At 39.9% G+C, this 24,457-nt stretch overlaps 1 protein-coding gene across 1 annotated transcript in view; it reads right to left on the bottom strand.

Annotated features, from left to right (window-relative positions):
- Nucleotides 1-24,457, bottom strand: part of LOC150076567 (E3 ubiquitin-protein ligase PDZRN3-like) — a 61,030-nt gene that overhangs the window by 20,813 nt on the left and 15,760 nt on the right. The window contains exons 2-3 of the mRNA XM_090387384.1: nt 13,514-13,770; nt 10,493-10,619 (exon numbers count right to left, since the gene is read on the bottom strand). Coding sequence (XP_090243510.1) covers nt 10,493-10,619; nt 13,514-13,638 — 252 coding nt within the window. The 5' untranslated portion in view covers nt 13,639-13,770. The remainder of the gene's footprint in view (nt 1-10,492; nt 10,620-13,513; nt 13,771-24,457) is intronic.

Here is a 24,457-nt window from a genome sequence, read left to right as displayed (position 1 = left end):
TCTTTGAATACAAGGACAACCAACAGAAGCCTAAACATTTGTTATAATTTCTCGATAACATTAGGTTTTTCATTACTCTCAGTGAGTTGTTTGGTCTTTCTTCTACGTATTTATACATAGGGTACTCCTAATATCCCTTTCAGACAATACAGTTGATCGGACACATCACTTGTTGGATTATAACAGCTAATACCCACAATCCTCCTCCCACCTGACCTCTCTTCACTCCAACATTGACTTCCATAATTCGAACAGCATCGACGACTGGTAATTCATTGCAAGTCCCGGCATGTGGACATTGGTGTAAATGTGTAGCGCAGACTCCTCCTAGGAGGAAACATAAGATCTATGAAGTTTTCGAAATGGACAAGAGACGTAGTAAAAATGCACAGACCTGATTCCTTAGACAATTAAGATGAAAGTGCTGGCCGAGGTATTTTACCAGCCACAACCAAGGACCACAGTTATTGGATGTTGCGCAGATGTCACAGCAAGTGATGGCTCAGTTCCTTCTTAAGTAGTTGAGACCTTTTCTTATAGAAAAGGGCTGAGCCATTTAAGAAGGCTAAAAGGGCTTGGTAGAGTGTACCAGACACACCAGTTCCAAAAGTCAATTCACCAATTGTCAAAGCGTTAGAACTACTGAAACTCATGGAGAAAGTTTTACTCCCAATCTTAACAGCCCAAATGCTATCACAAAACCCTTCTCAGGTATATTATTCAATGAAATGGCGATCAACTGTAACAAACCTTGTTTCTCTAACAAGCTCAGTGCTAAATGTGTTCCAAGAAAATTTCGAGCTCCCGGTTATCTCTCTGGACTTTTAACAACTCTAACGTTAGTCAGCTTTTAACAGCTTTAACTTCCTCCACATCTCTGAGAAATCAATGATGAAACAATGGAAACTTACTTCTTTTCCTATGATCTCTTCTGTTTAATGGAATCGTTCACTTTAAAGTGGGAAAGCCCACAAGTTTACGATTTGCCCTCCACAGCTATCCTCATCCCATTCATTGCCAACAGATCAGTCGTACTATGCTGTGCAAATTATATAAAACTTTAACAGAAGTCCACCCACCAACAAATCGCTGAAGTCATCAAATTAAATTCAAAATCTGTAATGATGTTTATCTCACTGAAGCCAAACCAACCATAACTTCCAGTGATGCTAAACGGTTCTTCAATCTTGAGTCTACCACCATACAGAGCTAGAAGTGATATTTGAACCAACGCTCCAGTTCCATGGACATCTTGATGCTCTTCATATTAAAATGTGTAGATTGAGATGGATAGCAAATCAGCATCCGCTTCATGTTCAGAAAAAAAAAACCAGCGTCTTCAAATGAGTAGATAGTTTTAAACACAAAAGAATGGTCTTTGCGTAAGTCATTAAGACAGTGTTAAAAAAAACTGCCAGTTTACCAGTACAATGTTAATCTGATAAATAATCCACTTTCGATGGTTAAATCAGTTAACTTCTATTCTACTATGTTATGTAAAGTAACATAGTAAGTGGAACTAATTTGCAGTAACTGTACTCTGGAATATTTTGCATTTATTGTCCCGAGAATTCTTATGTTTCCCACATCTCCATTTCCTGGAGATGCAGTTGTTATCTCTTGCCGGACTGCATGTTTTGTTTGAGAGAGACTCGACCAATATCCGTTCGTATTCAACAATATGTCCTTGGGAGTCGTTTACAGCTCGCAAAGTGTAAATCAATTAAACGACTTAATTGGCAAGGACAATCAATAGATCGTGTCAGAGTTAGCAGTGATGGGGAATTCTGCGCATGCACGCTCATTGATTTCTTCCGAATTGTATCGCGCAGATAAGGAAGCGATACAAAAAGCAGAAGCCGAGGTAAATTGCCCTAACTGCCCACGTATTTGTACCATAGCAACGAGCGACCTCTAGCGGTCCTGATTGTTAGTAAACTTTCGTTCCATCGAAAGAGAGAGAGAGAGAGAGGAGAGGCATCAGTGGTGTGGCAGCACGTTGACTTCGCGTCTCATCGATCAACCCCAGTCGGTGCGTAAGAGAATTAGTGAGCGTCATGAATAGTCGCGAGGGATGATGCGACCTCATGACAGCCGGCAATGCATTCGCTTCATGCTCAGCGGAGTGCAACTGAACACTGACTCAGGTGATGTGATTGATTCAAATTATCAAACGTAACGCCTAAGATGCATTTACAGCCATCATTGCTTCAGCAGTGCTGCGCTGAACCCTCGCGCTTGCCGATGTGTCATATTTCAACCGGCGCACACAAGTCACGCCGGTAATTTCTTTTTACTTTAATTTTTTTATCTCCAGATCTCTGCAAGTGCGTATCATTACTCTTGCCAAAACATTTAACGAAGGCATCCCGAGTGAAACGGGCCAGCGCTTTATTTTCCCGAAAATATCATTTATGTTAGCGTACCTCCTTCGAGTATCGCCATTTGTTATTGTTTTCATAAAGCCAACTTAAATGGGTTTAACAGTGCCTGTATGTTAGGTTTGAAACTTGGGGAAAACTACGCCAAATAAACTCATTTCATTCCCTAAGGCCGAAGAAGCCATTTTTCATCAAATGTGAAGTTTCATAACTAAACACAGGCTGGATAGCCTGTGGTTAGTTATGAAACTTCACAAATCGCCACTCTCCCCCCACCGGGTGGAAAAGATCTGGGTTCGAGTCCCGTTGATGATGTGAGGACTTTTTATGGGCCCTTTTCACTAGTGGCTAGTCGGAAACTCGGGTTTTTCATCCAGCAAATAGAAAAACAGAAAAGAGACGGATTTCTCCTTGATCTCAAGTTTAAATGTTCAGACACACGCAATTTACAAACAGTATATACTGAGAAATATGGTCTTAGTTGCTAATGCTCCAGTCATAAGAAATTGGTCCATCACCATTAAAATATGTAATGGTCCAATTTCGCTGCTGCGAGAACGAGTATATTTGCTGTCATCCTTGTTAATCTAAGGACATTTTTGTGTAGAATAATTATCAGGAGATCTAAAGGGACGAGTTGGATCAAAAATGGAATGACGATGTAGTGGGTCGCTTTGGAAAAGAGACTGTGAAGGACAACGGTGAGAGACTTATCGGGTTCCGTAAACAGTACCACCTGAACATTCTTCAACACAAAATATCCATAGACATTTACAGACAGGGCATGGGAGCGATCCTCACTCCAGCAGAAACCAATTATAGACTTTATAATTACTCGCCAGAAGTCGGTATGGACAACCAAAGACTGCAGGGTAATGAGAGATGCCAACTGCGGGTCGGATTGCAAATATTTTATTCAAATACCAGAATAAGGAGCAAGTGAGGCCTAATACGGTCAGTAAAGACAATCGGGTAGTACAAGAAAATATTGCCTATAAACTGGAACTATTATCTCATGACAGTATTAGGGATCTTTAACGGAACCACGAATCTCCATTGGATAAATAGAAGTGAATATCTTATATAACAGCATTAAAACCACCATATAATTCTGCTAACGAAGCACTAGGCCTAATTGATCACAAATGTAAGCAACAGTATTGGGGGAATGAGGAGGTAGTGGGTTTGGTCAAAAGAAGAGAGTCTATTACCAAATGGTTAATGATTAAAAATCAGGAAAATAGAGAAGAATACAAAAGGTGCAATAGAGCAGTTAAAAGGAAAATTGCTCAATCCAAGGATGCAGCATGGGAGAAAAGATGCCAAGAAATTGACAGCTCATTAGGAGGAACACAGTCATCCGAAGCCTGGCGAAGCTTGAGAGCATTGAAAACAACTGAATCTCGATCGAATAACTTTATAGATATGCCAACATGAGAAAATCATTATAATAACCTCCTAAACGAAAGACTCTCACAGTATCAGAGCATAATTACCCCTCCATCAGTAGATAATAGGGAGATGGAAATTATAAAACATCAATTCCTTGACTGTGCAAAATTAATGAAGAACAAAAAATCTCCAGGCCCTGGGAACATAGTGGGAAGATGGAACTGATTAAATATGGAACTAATTAAATATGGATCACCTGGGAAGATGGAACTAATTAAATATGGTCACCAAGTCTTTTCGATCTGATAGCACAGATGAATACAGCTAAGGAAAACTCCAAATGAATGGAAAGTAAGTTATATTTCATCCCTGTATAAAAAAAGGAAATAAGCTGGATCCGGGGAACTATAGAGGCTTAAGTATTAATTGCACTATGTCCAGACTGTACTCTAAAGTGCTTCAGTTAAAATTAAGAGAGGAGGATAAGTGAAGAACAAAGTGGATTTAGGTCAGGTCGCTCTTCTGTGGACAATCTGTTTGTTCTACAACAGCTGGTGAAGAAAAGAAAAGTAAAGAATAAAAATACCTTCTTTGCCTTCATCGATTTAGTAAAGGATTATGACTCCGCTCCAAGAAAGGAATTATGGAAAGCCCTTCAAAATATGTCATTTGATCCAGAGCTTGTGGAACTGATTAGGGAATTGTACGATAACAACGTGGCCTATATTAAAGTTGCGAATACTTTATCTAACACAATCTATCCAACAAAGGGGCTGAGACAAGGATGTAGCCTATCACCTTTATGTTTAATATTTTCTTGGAATGTGCATTATAAGAATGGAAAATAAGCTGTTATGGAATGGGAGTACCAATTAATGACAGATATTTTTTGGAGTCTAAATTTTGCCGATGATCAGGTTATCATTGTACAAGAAGCTTATGATTTACAATACATGTTGAGAAAATTGCAACTTACGTATGACCAATGGGGACTCAATATCAATTTTACAAAGACCGAATACCTAAGCACACAGCAGAACATCCTGATGAATTGAAAGTTACACAGCCTATACATCTAAAACCTGTTGACTTTACCAAATGTCTTGGATGTAGATTAACTAAAGATGGATTACGGGAAAGGGGAAGTTTACAAAAAAATTCATCAAAGTAGGAAGATTCTTATTGCCCTAAACTCTGTGTGGGACAACAATATCTCCCGTATAACTAAAAAAACATATTGGACCGTCTTTAGGTGGAATCGGTACTTTTCTACGGATGTGAGGTATGGACACTGAAAGAGTGTGACAAAAAGAAGCTTAGGGCCCTAGAGATGGACTACCTACGTCGGAGTGCTAGGGTTTCTAGGCCAGAGAGGATAACGTATGAGGAAATAAGACAGATGAAGATATTATAGAAAGAATAGAAAATAGGATGTTGAGATGGTTTGGATATCTGCTGCGCATTAATGAAATGAGATGGCCTAAAATTATATATGAGTGGATACCACAAGGGAATAGAAGGCGAGGACGCCCTAGAAAAACATGGAAGGAAGGTGCACTATCAGCCATGAGAAAGAGAAATTTGAAAGCTGAAGATGCCCACGTCCGGCGACTTTGGAAAATGGGAACGAGAAGGCGGTGATCTGCCGTATTAAGTCAAACATAGATAGATAATTATCAGCACAATAATTGAAGCCTTTTTGGTTTGGAATCAAAGAATATATGGCCTTCAACAATTATTAAAAGGAAATTAAGTCAGTAACTTTCCTGTACATAGATTACTTGAAAACGGTAACTACTTGTATCAGCCACTTGTGGCTGATAATGAAAGAAACAATCTCGACAGATGCCATTAAGTGTAGACAGAGTTCGATTTGATTTGTTGAAGACGCCATTAAAGAAATTAATGTAAAACCCATTTGTGAGCTGTTGAGGAGGCATCGTATTGTAGGGAGTATTAAGTTTATAATGATATTCATCTAAAATCTGGTAAGAGACGCTAATGATGTCTGCAGTTGACACGTATTATGACAAGAAAGGCAAAGGCATTGAAGAGAGATATTGGGAACAGCTGTTGGACCAATCACTATCAAATACACAATGAGAGTAGCCTTTTCCTCTCATAGTTTTAAGTTACATCGCAAGAGGATAAATTCTAATTAAATTAATACTGGGTACATCAAGAGTACTCGATCTTCGGTATTCAAGAGATAACCGTAGTTTGAATAAAGCCACCACCAAGGAACTTGACAATAGACATCAAGGCAGCTTAAATGGGAATAATACAAACGTGACCAATCACTGACCGACCAGTTGTAAGTTAGAATAACTTGAATCTTGAATCTTTGTCCTGTGGAACAGTTTAAGTGTTAACAGACCACATAGATTGGAAGAGAAGAGTGAACCTAATAAAATGTAGCACTAAGAAACTCCAATTACAGTGTCCTCTCGCTAGAAGGCAAGTTTTTTTTTTTTCCCAGCATATCCTAGTAAAAGACTGTCCTTCCCTTACGTAAAACAGGATCTTCTCCTTTTCTTGAGTTTTAGTCGTACATGTGTAATAGAGCCACAGAAAAGGTTCGACAGGCAAAGGCAGTTTAAGAGAAATCACTAGCAAACAGAGCAAAGAGGGGGGATAAAGAATTCTTCACATATATAAATGCCAAGAAGAGCAGGACAAACCAGATCGGACCTTTACGTTAAGGGAAAGGGGATAGTAATAAATACACCAGCTGCCGTTGCAGATGAACTCAACAGTTATTTTGCATCGATATTTACAAATGAAAAGCCTTTTGTAGCAATGGGAAACTGTGGGAGCGAAGTTAAAAAATATGTAATTAATGATATTGAAATTTCGCAAGATTATTTAATGAAAAAACTTTCGAGCCTACAGACCTGTAAGGCTCCTGGAGTTGATGGAATATACTCTATAATCTTAAGGGGGGACGGCAAGCGAGTGCATTGAACCATTGAGGCTAATTATGCGAGCATCACTAGACTCTGGGGAGATTCCCTTGGATTGGAAAAGCGCAAATGTATCTCCCGTACATAAGGGTGGCTCTAAAAGTGAAGTTGGAAATTATCGACCTGTCAGTCTGACTTCAGTAGTAGGGAAAATCATGGAGGCAATGATCAAGGGTGGAATTCAGGATCATTTGGATCGAATTGAAATTCTCAAGGATACTCAGCATGGTTTTGTAAAGGGAAAATCATGTTTAACAAATCTGGTTCGCTATTTCGAAATGGTCACTCACGAGCTGGATTTAGGGAATAATTTCGACATTGTTTATTTAGATTTCAGCAAAGCTTCTGACTCAGTCCCACATGAGCGGTTGCTTTATAAGCTGGAACAGGTTGGAATCACTGGGAAAATCCTTAGATGGATAGAAGGATGGCTTCAGGGCAGGAGGCAGAGGGTTGTGATAAATGGCTATTCCTCAGATTGGGTTGATGTAAGAAGTGGGGTTCCCCAAGGATCAGTATTAGGACCACTGTTGTTTTTAATTTTCATAAACGACATTGATGAAGGGATAGAGGGCGTGATGTCTAAATTTGCAGATGATGTTAAAATTGGTAGAGTAGTTAATGATCACTGTCAAGCTGAGCTTCTTCAGAGAGACCAAGATAGACTTCAGGAATGGTCAGAAAAATGGCAGCTGTGCTTTAATCCAACAAAGTGTAAGGTATTACACCTGGGAAACAGTAATCCCAAAAAAACTTATTCACTTGGTGGAGTTCAACTAAACCCAGTACTGGAGGAAAGGGACTTGGGTGTTACGATGCGGTCAGACATGAAATTCTCTGAGCATTGTAAACAGGTTGCAAGGAAGGCCCATGGTGTCCTATCGATGATCTATCGAACTTTTGCAAGTAGAGATAGGGACGTGATAATCCCATTATATAAGGCTTATGTTAGACCACACTTGGAATACTGTGTTCAAGTATGGAGACCGCACCTAAAGAAAGACATCGAGCTTCTTGAAAGGGTGCAAAGAAGGGTAACTCGCCTGGTGAGATCGGCAAAAGGGCGTCCTTATGAAGAAAGACTTCGAATATGTGGGTTGCAGAGTTTGGAAACTAGACACCTTAGAGGAGATTTGATTGAGGTGTTTAAGGCTCTGAGAGGCATCAGTAAAATGAATGAGGACAAAATTTTCAAGATTATAAATGATGCTAGAACTAGGGGACAATAATTCAAGTTACGGGGGGGAAATGTTTAGATTGGACTGCAGGAAGTTTTATTTTAGCCAGCGAGTTATAAATTACTGGAATAAGTTGCCTTCATGGGTGGTAGAGGCCGACAGTTTGGGGAAATTCAAAGGTCATCTGGATAGTACTTTCGGGTAAGGGAAGCGCATAGGATGATAGGCTTAATTTCCTTTTCTTTATAATCATTATTATTTATTTTTTTGTTTTTATCATTGTTTTGTTCGGATTTTTTTTTTTTTTTTTTTTTTTTTAGCTGGTGCAGCATAAGCCATAGGCTTTCTTGCACCATGCAGCCAATACTAATACTATGTCACGCAGTTTACAAAAACACAGGGATTAGAAAGCCCTGTTTTTAATAATTTTAGACGTGTTTCTCCTTGATCTGCCACTTGCAGTATGTCTGTGTTATCTCAAAGATATATCATAATTGGTAACTGTCCAGCATTATTTCACTAGTATTTAAAGCTGTTATTTCGTATATTTTACTTCATTTAGTTTTAATCTAATTTTTCATTTTTCGACTCGCGTTGTAGACTCCATAATTCGATGTTGGGCCTTACTCTCGCTACTCAACTGTCAGTTCCTGTAAAACACGAAGCCTCGTGGAAATGTAAAATGAGGAGATTGCAACGAAGACAACGTGCAGGAGGAAACAAAAAGAGTATTCAACCAATGTTCTTATTCTTTTGTGTATGCTGTAGATAGATTCGGCAAAATCTTATGACATTGATTTGTGCCAGGAAGGAAACGGGTTATGGTAATTGCATCCACCCATGTGAAAAAACTGTAAATCCAAGACTGTCTAAACGTTTCGCTCAGAATGAGCTCGTTTACATTTTTTATTATTCTATCTTTGAAGTTATCGAAGATTAAGTTAGCGCACGTGACCTCGAATGCGGTAAGTCTAATTGCATTAAGGCTAGAGATAAGGAAGTAAGAAAAACGCTAATGGCAAGATATCATGAGAACTTTTACGGGAGAAGTGGGCAACGATTTCTTCCACTCCTGAAGAAGAAAACCCACAGGCGCTAATGACTGTCCTAACTACTCGGTGACGAGAACTCTTCGTATACTGTAAGGAAACAGACGAGCCAGTTCTTATAACTTAAAGATATAAAACTCAGAAGTTTCGATTGTAACTTAGGGTTACAAACAGTGACTACCATCGTGATCCTAGATCCGGGATGAAAATGACAAATCTTGAAAATTTCTGTATTGATGTGATTATTAGGTGAAACTCAATCTTGAATAACAATCTAATACTTGTTGCAAGAAGTAAAGAATTAAAATAAATGTTTCTAAAAGTCGTTCGCAAATAGAAGCAATTGCTTAGATGTAGTAAATCCGAAGGAAAAAATAAGAAAACTATGAATCAAATAATCCTGGCAGTATCCCCATAGATTAATGGAAGGCTTAAGGCACCATTAAAGCAGATTGCTGGTTGCACAAAGCCTGCGAGTAGTCCAGGAAAGTTGTCAGACAATTTGAAATTAAATCAGTTTCAATCCTAGTTTTATTAAATATTTCTAATTCACCACATATTATTTAATACTTTAATTATTTGTAAAATATTCGTTTAAAAAATCTAAGTTAATAAAAACTGCATTTGTTATTTTACATGAGAGTAGACAAACTGTCCGGGGATTGCAAGAAATCCAGCAACGGACAGAATGTAACAGCACATGGCTTTCAATGTTCTATCTCTGATTTAGATTGAACTCCATCCTTCACTCAAATCATTTGTCAATCTGTAAAACGAAAAAATCCAGTCTTCAGAAAGAGGGAACTGTACCAACTTGAGAAATGACTTCAAGTACACTCTTCAGATTAGTTTTTTGACATTAGCAGTTATTCTCGAGAGTCAGAGAAAAGAATGGAACAGCCGTTAGTCCATATGAAACGGAACTGGACTCTGCAAGTTATGCCATTGCCGAAAAAATATTTCCCGAGGGCCATGCTTGTCCTCTGTGTTTATTCACTATTTGGATACCCCGCCGATTTAGAGCGTGTGGCGTTGATTCAAGTTCAAAACTAAACTTTGCCTTCAGAGGGGTGGGTGGACAAGGCAAAGCGGCATATAATCCTTTCCCAAATCGCCGATTAAAGTAATTAGAACAGAAGATCCCCGTCAACGTTTTACCTTCTAACACCACACCTCTTCCGTTTTGCTCGTAAATGTTGCTAAAGAAGTTAATCCGCTCTGAGTACTTTTAATCTTTACTCTTTGGAAGCTTTTTCACTTTACCAAATTACCGCTGTAATTACCAAATCAACTACGAAGAACTTTTTGACTTAGATGTGGTGATTTAAGTGATTGTGAGTACTCAAAGCTTTTATGTTCTAAGACTTATTACTAGAAAGATACGACAAAAATGTTCATGATTTTCAGAATAAATGCAACTCGTTTCTAAATTGGCGAGATAATTTTTCAATTTAATTTCACTGGTCTTTCCAAGCACAAATCAAAATGCAACCTGCATAAATAAAAACAGCAAAAAGAAATGCAAATACCTCGTATTCCACTTCACAACCCACTTCTTCCTCTTCTTGATCCTGGTCTTCCATGAGCGTTTCGTAGTGGTGGTCCATAACATCGTCGTCGAGAAGCGACATCTGGTGGGAAGTGGACTGCACAAGGCTGGATATAAATAAACCATAATCTGAATATTTGTTTGGTATTAAATGCGTCAAAAGAATGGGAAAGATTATATCCACATTTTTAAGAAACGTTCAAGAAGAAAATAGATAGCGAAGAACTGCGTTTATAAAAAATCGATTTCTTTTCACCAATCAATGCACGCTGTTTGACCGATAAACCACACTACTGCACATTTACTAATTAGAAATTGTTGCAGTTACGTGGAGCACCTCCACGTTATTAAAATAAGCAAATAGCAACATGTTCCTCAAATCGTAGTATGCAGCCAACATTTTTGTAATGTACTTTACTTATTTCCTCTTGGATTTTAACAATTATGCATTTAGTAAACTGATAACAAAAAACAAACATTAAGCGCATGGCTTAAACTGAGAACATTTTATTTTCTGCGCATCTACCCTATTGTCCATTCATTCCTCCAATTAGAGTTGTCCAAAGTGGTGGAAAATTTTAGCTTGGGTAACGAGAGATTTTTCTAAGTTCTAATCGTTAATTAGATCCTGTCTTTCTGCAGCGGTATCCCAACCTCAGCATCACCACAGCTCCCGCTTTCGAGGCTTCCACAACAGGTCTGATTCTCGTAATCATGACTTTAAAAGTCGTTTCCGTCGCTGGTTATTTCCATTAAGGGGGTAACTGCCAATTAATACACCATAACGCAGCTGTAATTACTTTTGTTAATAGCATCACCTTCCGAAACTTCTGCCAGTCTCCTGGTTAAATGCACTACTCCTCTAGATGATCATACTGTCCAGAATAACGTCATAAGAGAGTGGTTGATCCCTGATTGGTCAATCAGAGTAACCCAGAAACCCCACTCTCTAAAGGTTCTTTTGTAACTATACATGTAGATTCAAAAACAAAAAAAGGTATCGTAATCATTTCCATTACCTGAGATTACCAAGTATTTCCCTCGTCTACATGTTTAAAACATACAGCGATTCTAGTTTCAAACGACCTCCTTGTCTCGCCAATTTACATTTTCCCCAACAGCTCTGTTTTTGCGTACATCGCTTAAAATACCACCCTTTTTGTTTTGATTTTGCATGCAGAATTGGTTAAAGACTCTAGAAAGGAGTATTCTAGACATTGGGTAAATTGAAGACAGTGCTTATTTTACTGCCCGGTTGCTCTGTTTCTTTGGATGAAGTGGACATCATATTGCTTCTTTAGCGCTAGGTATCCTGTTATGGATTTTTTTTTCCCTCAAGGCCGCCATATAGGTCCTCTCGGACTTTATTTGTAATTTGGCTTTCATTTTGGATAGGAAGAGTACAGTCGAAGATAGCAAATCTCATGGATCAGTCAGAAAACTGGTGGATGTTTTACCTTCGGGACAAAGTTTGAGGTGAAATACGATCTTTTGAAAGTTTGTCATTTTCTGATAACAGCGAGGAGTTTGTGTGTATAGCCAGAATACCTCAATATCGAAAATCAGAAGTCCAAAATGAAGAAAAGAATAGCAGAAAAACAGCTAATGGGACATCAGGGAAAGAAATGTGGCCGTCGCCAATGTCGCATTGCTGAAGAACAGAATAACGAGTGAGTTTAAAGGACAATAGTAGCAGTGGTACTTCAGAAATACCATCGGTAAAACTTTAGGAAAGGCCCATTCATAATACATGCAGTTTGATGGATGATGAAGAACCTTCGGCATAGTTTATGGACGTCCAAGTATTGTTGAGCACCTGGGGAAAAGATTGCAACCTCCGAGGAAGACTCAGAGCATTGGCGCTAACTCCGTTGTGCATTTCCATAATATGGGGATCATTGAGGAAAGTGTTTCGATGTTATCTGTTCTCAAATATTGGAAAAATTTAAAGTGGATGACGTGCAGAACAGAAATACAGCCACCCTCACATTCTTGGCATGCCTTCAGGCGGGTGAAAAAACACGGCACTTGGAGCGGGAGTCTAAATACGGGGGTTTTCCGATGTCCAAATGCCTTATGGGTATTGAACGTCGGAAACCTCCCGTATGGTCAGGTTACACAGTTCTACTATACTCTCTGGAAGTGACTGGTTTCACCACTTATTTCTTGATTTGGACCATTCTTCTGGGATTCAGCCTGGAAGGCCAAGGTCTGTTATTTGCTCCACTGTAGAGTAAACGTTTCGGAACATGCCGAAAACCTTTGCCATTCTGTGCTCCGGCAATGGGGTTGGCTGAAATCTAGAGTGTTTATATAACATGGAGCTCGTTGCTCGATCTGTGCAAGACTTGTTCTGGAGGCATTTCGCCGGTGACAAAATGATCAGTCGATGCTAAACTAAGAAATTCCCCCACGGATATTTTCGCCCGATATCCCCCCCCCCCTTGATTTCTGGCTGAGGGAGTACTTAAACAGTATCTACTCTCATCCACCTGAAGGGTAGCGTCACTTTCCATGTCACTACTATCACTCCCAACACGTTGCCTTCGCCCATTGAAAGCATTGTGACTAGCGTGAAATACTGCATATCGAACTTCATTAATTTGGACCCTCTTTAATGAAATTCTGAGTACGAAAGATACCCATCATCGAAATTTATTTGGCTAGCCAGCATTTTCATTCCATCTTTTTGGTAATGTGGCAGAACCATTATACTGTAAAGGAAGGATGATTGCAGAATAGAGGGTGCTGAAGTTTGCTTTTTTAGCCAGCGGGTGGTTATTGCTGGAACAAACTTCCATCTGTTGTGTGAATAAATAGATGACGTAAATAAATTCAAGGAAGGGAAAAACTATTGGAGGGGATGAAATGGGAAGTTGCTTTTTTTTTTTTAAGCTTGCTTTCTTGAATCATTTGCCACTGCTAATGCATGCGATTGAGTACAGAAAAAAAAGAAATTCCAGACACGTTTGAATTGAAAAGTACTTTTAAACGCACTTACCTTGTCTGGCTGAAGGGAAACAGACCCATTGGCGGAGACTCCCATCCTCCAGTCCATTCTGTTTGCGTGGAACTGTCGCAGTAGGTCGGAGATTCAGGGGATGACAGGGGGCTTTCGGTCATCATACTTGGTGGAGGAGGAGGAACTTGAGGCTTCGATGATTTCCTTAGGACTTCCACAACAATCGGGTCTTTGGCTGAGCGAAATGCTTCTATTGCTTCCTCGTGAGTGGCCTTGGATAGATCCCGTCCGTTTACCTGGAAACGAGAGGGAATTGAAACAGTGAGACAGTTGGAAAGAGAAAATAACACGAATTCAACTTGTAACTGTAATATGACTAAGTGTGCTGGATCTTCTTTTTTTTTTTTTTCATTTAGCGAAATCCAACTGAAAGACTTTCTGAATGTCGGCGAAGAACCAAATAAAAGACAATTCGGAAAGACAGAAAAGAAACGCGAACCAAACAAATGCCTCGTAGTTGTGGATTGTCTGAGGCTCATTTGTCGCGAAAGAGGCTGAGCGGCCGTTACCTTAGTTACCGTTGCCTTGTCGACAGCAACACGTGGGCTGAAGATGACAGGCTCACAACGGTTCTCTTCTCGTAGCAACCATTGATGAAAACTAAGTTCCAACATTTCAGGCGGGTGCCTGCTCTTGTGTGCGAATGTGTTCCAGGATCACAACGTGTAGTTAATAATCCCGCCAATTACAGAACGCCTACGACGAGGGCAGAAACAAGTAATGACCTTCTCTGTCTCAAGTAATTGAGTTAATAATCGGCCATCCTTAGAGATTGTGTTCTGCCAGGAGGCGAAGCTGATGAGAATGCAGGATTGAGGTGGTGCTCAACAGTGGAAATTAAGCTTTTGTTCCTTTCACTTGGATGCTGGAGATACAGCAATGGGTTAGAGAAGTGAGGAGATGAATTTTTGGCTCCTCTGACATAGTATTATCCTTCTGGAGACAGCCTTCTTGCGCAGTGGGGAAACTACGAGTATCTTGCCATATCGTGTTAGTTATGAAGTCGGAAATAGCAGGATGGATCGGTCCTCTTCTATAACTAGATGGGCAAGAAAAATAATTTTTTGCATAACTCAACTGGACTTTCATAACTTTAAACTCACTTCTGGTATTTCATATACAGTAGAAGCTTTGTTATCCAGCATTATAGAACAAGGGTTCACCAATTACGTGTTGGACTTGGTACATCATAGTCTTAGTCGCTCATGCTCCATAAAAAAAAAAAAAAAAAAACAATTACGTGGTATAGTTGCAGAGCTCGACAAGAATGTCTGCTCTCAACATCTGGAAGATATAACTTGTTTTTGCCAACTTTTTGTGATTCGACTAACGACGAATTTTATTTTAAATCTTTATTGAAACTGGCACGAGTGAAAGTTCAGCGTAATAGAAAACATATTAAATAGAATTACTGTTGATACAGAAGACTACTAGAAAAGAAAAAGCGTCTCCTGTGGAAAGCAACTCTACAATGAATTCGTGCACGTTTTGAATCAACTTATTCGTGCGAAAGTGGTTTCCTCAGCAATGAGTTTTAAACTCAAAGTACTCGCATGGACCACAGATCGATGCTCATCTTATTGACTGCCGTCACTGTTTATTTCCTGAAATATTGCAAATTGGACGGGCGATGTCAAGCGTAATGTCATATTATTGCCGACATCTATTGTTTTTAATGTGATAGAACTGGTTGTGTTCTTCTGTTAGTGTACAGGGGGTTGACGAAATAATGGAAAATACCTGTAATAAGATTTACATGTATGCGGTACTATGTTTAGGGGCCACCGTTTGCTTTTAAAACAGCTTCTATTGCACATGGAATAGATTCAAATACATTTTGAACTATTTAAGAGGAATATTGGTCCATTCTTCATGGAGAAACGTTTCAAAGTCCTTGAATGAAGCTAGAGGAAATCTGCTTCTCACTCTCCTCTCCAAATATGTCCTCAGTGGCGTTTTAGTGTGGTGACTGTGCAGGCCATGGGAGATGATTAGCCTTAGTTCATGGCTAAGCAATCTGGCTGTTTTTATTGGACCATGTTTCTGTAAAGGCTCCTGAAACGTGGCATCGTTTGTGGGGAAAATATTTGAATCGTGGGATGAACTGGATCACTCAGAATATCAAGGTAATCAGCGGCATTAATTCGCCCTTTCAGGGTGATGAGAGGACCTAAAGAATATTATTGATACCCAAACCATTGTTGATCCTCCTCCATGGTTTTTTTTTACTTCTCTGGAGTGAGCTCCCAATTAATATCCTGATAATTTATCAGTTGCGCAAGCAACTGATGTTTATCAGGATGATAATTAAGTTCAACCTCAATGTGGGTGTGCTTGAAACAGATTTCCTGGACTGAATGTTTCTGTAAAGGCTTCTAAAATGGATGGCAATATTGCTTCGGGTCAGATTACAGTGCACCGCATCAGCTTTACAAGCGAAGTAGAGTACGTCGATGCAACCATTGACACAATAAAACACATTGGATCCAAAGTCCTTTGGCTTCAGTCCATCAATTTCACTGACTTCCAGAAGAAACCAAATAATGTATCATCATTAGAAAGTTTCTGGAAACTTTCAAAAAGTTTGTCCTGATCGCCTTATTGTCAAACTCCTCGTCCTCTAAAAAGAAAATCGACTTTGTAAAGTTCGTTCATCTTCTGCAAAAATTTTACGCCTTCTTATCTCAATTTCTCCCACCTCGCGCTAATAACGCGTCAAAGAAGCAACGGCCTCCCCTATGTTATACAACAATCGAGTTACTCCGAAGGAACTCATTAATTTTACGGACCACAATTACGGGACAATTACTGAAAGTTCTGAACGCAGTCCCGTAGAAATGACAGCGCAAATACATCCGGGAAATAGCCCGGTTCGCTGATTTAGTAGCTGGCAAAATTGGCTGCCGAAACAGGAATAATTGGTAGTAATTAAAGAGGGTGCGAAGAGTCTGCGGTTTCATCCATCTCACTCATAACTCTCGGCCTCATAACTTTGGTGTCGCTTGGCGGACTGTTTTCTGAAATTTCCGCTGTGGCGAGAAGAAATTATCGACAAGCAGGAAGCGTTTGAGGCAATGGGATGCGTTGGAAAAAGACGATAGAACTACCTGACATAAGCAATCGATATAAAGCCGTGTTCCAGTCATGATAATGTCACAAGTTTATACTTGGCTTTATCTTACTTGTGATCTTGGAGTTAAGGAAATAATCCACCGTGGCGTGGATCACTTATTGCCTGTCATTCGAGCTTCTACTTCGACCGATGTTATTTTTATAAGCAGATAGAACCACCGCGCCACACCGACAACTTCTTGAAAAATGCATCTCCATCCGAAAAGAACCCCACATTATTCCCATCGTCAAAAATTGCCTGTCCAATTTTTCCATGAATTTCGCCAAACTGCCCTCCTCGGCCACCTTTGCAAGCAACTTTTTCCAATGTTCCACTATACGTTGCTCGAAGTAAACTTCTCAAATGCAAATATTGCATTTGAGAAGATGAAACCCAGAAGTTTAGCAACCTGTAGACACCTCCTTTGATGGGAAGAGTCTACAGTTTGAAGATGTCTCCGCTATTCACAAAGGGGAGGAAGGAGGAATCATAGAGCGAAATGTAACTGCATGACTTTTAATTTTTATTTCTGTTCTATGAAAAATAATGGAGTCAGGAATTACGGGCAAGTTACTGCTATGGATAAAGATGGTTGAGTGGGAGAAGATTGAGAGTGGTTACAATGGCCAATGCTTTTCTTGGACTAACCTTATTATTATCGGAGTTCCTCGGGGTTCGGTGCTGGTGACTGATGTTGATGAAGGTATAAGAGGCTTGATGCCTAATTTTGCAGATGATACAGAGGTTGGCAGGGTAGTTAATCATAGTAATCAACGTAGCCACTGCAACAAGGTCCAGACAAATTAGGAAGGTGGGCTGAGAAGCGTCAGTTGGAGTTTAACATTGACCTGTGTAAGGTACTGCACATGGATAGCAGTGATAACAGATTCACGTATCAACTGTGTGATACTACACTCAGGTTAGAAGAAAATGAAAAAGATCTGGCAGATAATTGTGCAATCAGATATGAAGTTCTCGGAGCAGTGCAGATGCTTAGGATTTATGGGATTGTCAATGATATACAGGATTTTGTCAGCCGGGATATAGAGATAATTATTTCTCTCTATAAAGCAATGGTTAGACAACATCTGCGTATTATATACAGGCCTGGGTCTGCTGGAAAGAGTGAAGAAGAGAAAATAAGATTGGCATCAAAGATTTCAGTTCTGCAAATTCAAGTGTCTAGAGATAAGGCATCAATGAGATCTAATTGAAGTGTTTTAAGGCTTTCAATGGATTGATTAAACTCCATCGTGACTCCTTCGTTTAGTTCTGACTATACACATAAGGGGACTAATTCAAATTGAAAAAGGATGGCTGCCATTAGAAAACTTGCTTTCGGTTTAAATTTGCTTTAAATTGAAATGAGGATAGATTGGTTATTCTTTATAAATGAGCTCATGACTTATCCAAGATTTCAGCAATACATTATAACGAATTTTTAAATGGTATTCCTCAAGATTAGTTAAATTACTAAGACTCTGTCTTTACCTAATAAAAAATTTTGTAATCATGGATTGCTAAGCTTCCAATTTAAAAATGTGACCGAATGTGTATTCCAGACTGGATGCGAAAACTGGAAGTGGTCAAACCGATGATTTCAACCAGAGAGAATTAAACTGAGAAAGGTTGGCTTCGAATTCTGTGGATGAACGAAAGAGTTAACTCAGTTGGCTTCGTCAAACAGTGGCGTTTACTTTTCCAGGATTTTTCCTATTTTTTCCAGGGATTTTTCCTATTTTTTATTTTCATCCCGCATATAAAATAAATTGGCTACAGAACGCGCAAGTTACGGACACGATACGCTGATGATGCGTGGTCTGAGTTGTCCAACGCTTCTCCAAATTCTAATTTGGCAATTTTCAAAGTTAATTGAAATATTCATTGAACTTATGACTCGCAGGTATTTTAGCAATAGAAAATGAAATCTCTCCAATTGCGCATTGCAAGGTACATTCGTGAGATCCTAAAATACTGTAAATACCATAAATTCCTACAGAATTTTCTCCCTCTTTCTGATATCATGTTTCGTGTGATTTAATATCGGTGCCACGGATATACTCTGCTGTTACGAGTGCAATGGACTATTTGCTACAGTGAGAATATTCTTGCGCTTATATTGCACCTGTTGCATTCACATATCAGCGCAAACATCTTAAAAATAACTAGAGGGAGAAGAATAGTTCTCGAAGTACGTATCTCGGATCACATCTTGAGGTTATTAAATATCTCGAGAAAGCGCTAGGTGAAACTTGCCATTTCCTTGATGCACCTGGGTCATGATTTAGGATGGTGCAACAAAAAATGACCAAAGAAGAAACGGATACCTATTCCCCCCTCCCCCCCTCTCAAAGAGAGCAAAAAATGAGCGGATCAATAATAGCTGGGAACGTGCCATTTGGCGGGCTTCTTCGCAGTCATCCGAAGTTTTACAGTTTCTGTCTCGTGCTGCGAGAGAAACATTTAACAGCCTCCCCATCTCCGCTCGGCATCCATTCTCATCTCGATATCCCTCTTAGAGATGGCCTACGGCTCTCCAAGGAACGATCGCGAGGGCATCCCCAACATCGTCGGGGCCACTGTGGCAGCATCCAATCTGATCCCGCCACTCCCGGGTGCTGTTTCTAGCCGCTGCTGTTGCGATGATGTGCTAACCACGTGCGCTTCGCTGGCACTCTTCAAAAACGCTATACTTAATTGAATGGGAAGCAGAAAGGGGAGGAGGGGGGGCAGATTGGAAAGAGAGAAACGGAGAAGGAATGGAGAGAGAGAGAGAAAAAAAGCTCTGATAAAAGAAGCACTGATAAGGAATCGGAGTAAAGACTCGTTCTCGTTGCCATGGATACGCGTGAGTCATTGGCATCCCTGTTACGTGTCATTTCCACCGTAGGCACACGATAAGCTTCCAGAATTGAAGTAACTGCCTTCAGCGGTGAATGTGCAAAGCAGCTTTGCCTTACATCGCACTCATTATTTTAGTAATTTATTCGATTTTATCCCGTTGGGCATAAAAACATCTGAAAACGCAAAAGAACTTCGCTTTCCGCATAAAAGAAACCGTGCCACGATATCTTGGTACACACACTCCAACCTGGCAATCCTTCTCTTATTAACGAACGTCTGTTTGCCTTATTTAAGAAAGGGGAGGGGGGAGGGGTGTTCCCTAATCCGAACGAATTTTCATGTCGAGTAAACGCATCCTCGCAAATGCTCCAAGGTTGAAAACAAGCGTCATTAAATGATTGCACTCCTAAAGGTCAAATGCCATAATTGAATTCGAATTCAGATCGTTGTGAGAGTTGTTTATATACCGATTCGCATGATTTTACGCTGCTTTTCTTCAATTACGCTTCTTTCTATCGAGGGAGAAGAGGAATACGCCTGAAGTCTGTCTTTCCAACAACTCTAGTATTTGTAATTACGAAGACGGATCTCTTGCACTTCAATCTTTAGCCTTTTATTTTATTCTTTTCTCTCAGAGTTCGTATTACGTGGAATCAATGCTTTAAGAATTGTAATATAATTTAATAAGATGATAATTAATGGATAAAGTTATCTTTAAAATTCAGCAATGGTACTGGTTAACAAGATTTCAACTTTTATATCGGGCAAGAGCTCTGCGAAACAGCCCTGAGGACTTCGTTGCCCCTACAACTTTTTCGCGCAATCAAAAAGACACTAAATAATCCAAGTGAACTGTGGATAATATAGATGAACACTAAAAGTTCTTTGGATCGATGGTTTTGACTTATCGTTACCACATAGTTGCAATCACAACGATGTTTTTGGATACTGTGCCATGCAGGAAAATAACCAAAATGTTTAATTGCGAGGAAAATTTAGCATCGATCTTAGGGAATTTTGGTCAGTACCAATAGAATCGAAGTAAAATTATAATTTTATGTTATGTTTAACATTAATTGTATAAATCCTCTGAACAAAACAAAAAATCCATCCCAAACCGCCATGAATATTGAATTTTCAAAGAGGGCAGATTTCGTACGGTTAATAGTATCATAAACTTTACTCCCATTAACTATCAAAAACTTAAGTATTAATAAATATTTTGAGGGGATTAAGAGCATACAATAAACCCTTCGGATTCTTTGAGCAACAGTTTTTGTTGGAGGTAGGGATTCCGTGCAGTGTAATCGAAGAAGAAAAACGTAAAGGATTTGAAGAGCTAGATGAAAGACGCGTTGCAGATATTCTTAAGGATAAAATTCTGTTTTATTCAACTGTACAGAAATGAAGGTTCTAAACTGGAAGATAAGGGGAGGCAGGCAACTCGACGGCACTTTTGATCCACATAAACCAGCACGCGCATTATAAGAACTTCCGGCCCTAGGAATACTCGTGTGTGTCCGATACTCTGTGCTCCGACACTCCTCCCAGTTTTCCCTTTCAATCAAATTCCGATATCTCCAGCTCAATTGCTGTCAGAACTCCCTCCCAGAGCGGTGCCAATGCGGATGCTGCCGTAGAAATGTAGCGATGGATGTGTTTCTCCGGAACCAGTGATTCTCCAAGCGACTCGGTTCTCTGTGAATTATGTTTGCGTACTGAGATTTTTTTCCTGTACCCCATCCCATATATATATATACATAGGATGAGAGAGAGACCCTTCCATGAGCGAGCTGTTTTGGTGTTATTGCCATGGTTACAAACCCGTGCTGCCTGGGAATGCATCCAGTGATTCGCTAGTGATAAAAGCAACATTTAGTCTCTTCATAGTTGTGGCAAGAAGGAACGGAGATGACCAATTTATAAGGGGCGAATTCGGGGGGGGGGAGTGAGGAAATCGCGGCGCGTGGCTCTCCGGTTGGGTTGATGAAGAAAGATTTTTTTTTCCCTTTTCTGAAAACAAGAAAAAAAAAAGGTACACCCGTAGACTCGTCAACAGAAGAATCCACTGCAATGGAGAGGCCGATTTTTGGTTCCAGAGTTACCAGAAAGTATTTGGGCATCAAAGAATATAATTTATTTTGCGTATTGTCTATATTTTGACGTTTGTGTGCTTTATGTACAGCAAAAGTTTATCCAACGCATGCAAATGTTGGTCCAAAAATTCGGACATCCACTCTTAATCACGAATGTGCCGGAACTTGAAATCAACAATGACCATCTTTTCAACTGGGGATTCGATGCAATTGCAGCGCTGGCTTAAATGATCCCTCAGAGGTACTGTTTGGTAGTCGGTGTACGATGCATCTCCTACTTTCTCAATAAGTAAACTCTGGACAACGTTCTTGAGAAAATTCTACGATCCGACGTCCGGTCGTAGAGATCGCTCGTTCAAATTTACGATAATCTGGGCCGCGTGCAGCGCGGAGGTTTTTATGTGTTCATATCGTGCTCCCTTTCCCCCAGAGCAAATAAATAAATATTTCACGATATACCCTGAAATTTTCTGCAAACTGGCTTGGAAGTAGATGAATTCCATACTAGAACTTTTCAAGGGTTGCTTATTCATTTTGTCGGTGGGTCATCAATGTCTTTTCCTGCAAATGTCCTTCGTGATTACGAAGGAGATTTGCAGGAAAAGACATTGGTGGACATTAGAGACCATCATTGATGGACTTTAGAGACTATCATTGATGGACCTTGGACAGTAAGATTTGAAGCATATAGACTTATTCGCAATATGGATCTATTATTATTTATTGCCTTGTTAAACATTTCGCAAATTTTGTCCTTTTTTATCGAGGTGGCATTCCAAAATTCAAAAGTGAGCTTTAAGAACAAGAGAATATAAAAAGAGATATAACATGAAAAACCATTTAAAAATTCTGCAAATACACATCAGATGGCGACACTAATCGCTAATGGTAGGGGGGGGGAAGGTTCTTCGCTCTGAGAGTGGTGGCAAGTTGGATGACCCTGATAACAAACATTTTGGTTTCCGCTATTTGAACGATCTGTCTCTCTAGTGCGCCTACGCGCACGTGCAGGTAGGAATGCATGAGCGCTTTCCTCCAAACGAACGAAATTCGTCGATCGCAAGCTGGGATAGTCAACAAAAGGGAAAATGTCATTTTGCCCGCGCTTATATTAGTAGGGAATTGAAGCAGCTTCTGCAAATAAGGGTTATTCTGTTTCGTCTTGTTGGAGTAACTGAAGGTTGGACGCAGAGTCATCAGTTCAATGAACGGTGGAGACAAAAGCTTTCTTTTATTTTTGTCGCTTTTTAGGACCTTTGAATCTACATTATATATGACATACGTCTAACGAATAAAGAAAAGAATCTAGCTGATTGCGCAAGATTTATAACACCAGCACCATTGCGGTCTGATCATCCATAATTGTAAGTTAATATTCTAGCAGAATAAGCGATCAGTTTTGTCGACGTTTGTTCAGGAGTTTCTTGGAGTTGTAGTAATTAAAATTGTTTAGAAGCTACTCGCTTGGAAAGAATTAATCGTGCGTAGTTGCCACTGGTTCAAACTAACGAGACTCAGCTCAAATGCGTGTGCTGATCGCACTCTTACATTGGCTACTTCAGGGCAAAATTATCAGGGCTGCCATTACAAAATCAGAAGTACTTGCCTCTAAAGAGGTAAGTTCTAAACAACTGGATGTTCATTACTTTGTAGGGCCCCAAAGGGTTGCGAGAGATCGCAACCCTGACAATGAAGAAGCTGATTGAGATCAACGAAGAGGGTGCAGAATTTCATTGCACAATACGCTACTGGACACCAAAGCCAATGAGTGACTCTACCGAGAGCAACTGTGGGAATTGGATTTACAACCGGAATGTGTCCATCCGCTCGATGAGCAGCGAAAACACAACAGAAATGCTTAAATTTAGGAAAAGAGAAATACCCTTTTAAAGGAGCCGCTCTCCTCAAAGGTCCTCTCATTCATTTATGTTACCCGCTAAGCCCATTGCTGAAATCGATTTCAGTCAGTAATAATGTTTACTTCGTTTGCCTAAACTCAATGAATACGGACACCAGAACAACTTGACTTCTCGAATTTAGCGATTTAAACGAATTAGGTTTGGCGAACGAAATGCGTGGTTAATTTCGCTTTATCTGAAGTCTGCGACGCAGGATCCTGCTCAGAACAATCTACATCTTAGTTGAATTTTGCAAACACTGCGACACAACACTCCCTTCTTTAGTAGTTAGTTGGAAGTAGATAACGACGCTTCTCGCGAGCTTTTATTTCTCCCTAAGTGGTAACTTGGAACCGCGTAAGGAGGCAACAGACAAGGGATCTTGTCGCCAACTTGTTAGACGGAGGCCGTTCTAACAGAACGTGCTCACAGCACCGTGCATCCATGTTTCTGGGAGATAGTCGGCTGCAGATTATCGAAAGTCAGAAGGGGGTGTGGGCTTCGTGCGAGCGAACAACAGAAGCATTAGCAATGACAGTCAAACCGTCGAGAAGAGTTCGTTTCTTACTGAACGCGAGAAAGAAAATCGCGAGGGTAGAATTTTATACGACGCTATGTCCGTCCACTGCATGTTCTACAGAAAAGGAAGGACCCCTCTCGCACCTTTTTTGGCGCATTATAGCGATAGTTGCTAATGCGCTATTGTTGCTAATGCGGAATTGAGAGCTTATCATCAGCAGCTGAAATATCAAGGAAGATGACGTCCAGCTGAGATTTACTATTGAGAGCAGTTTGAATTTTAAACAGGGTGTCTAGTAAGTTTGTATATGTAGATCTTTTGGGGATCACAGTATGCAGATATTTGGGTCTATGAGAGAAGCATTGTTCGATCGATCAGTGCTGATAAGATAGTTTTCTCAAACACTTTTAATAGAGCGCAGCCCACTGAGATCGGTCTGAAGTCCTTAGGTTC

This window comes from Mastigoproctus giganteus, chromosome 13 (assembly GCF_048544385.1).
Source record: "Mastigoproctus giganteus isolate SK-2022 chromosome 13, ASM4854438v1, whole genome shotgun sequence".
Lineage (NCBI taxonomy): Eukaryota > Metazoa > Arthropoda > Arachnida > Uropygi > Thelyphonidae > Mastigoproctus > Mastigoproctus giganteus.
Note: the sequence above shows the minus strand (reverse complement) of the source record. Positions and strands in the feature narration are given on the sequence as shown.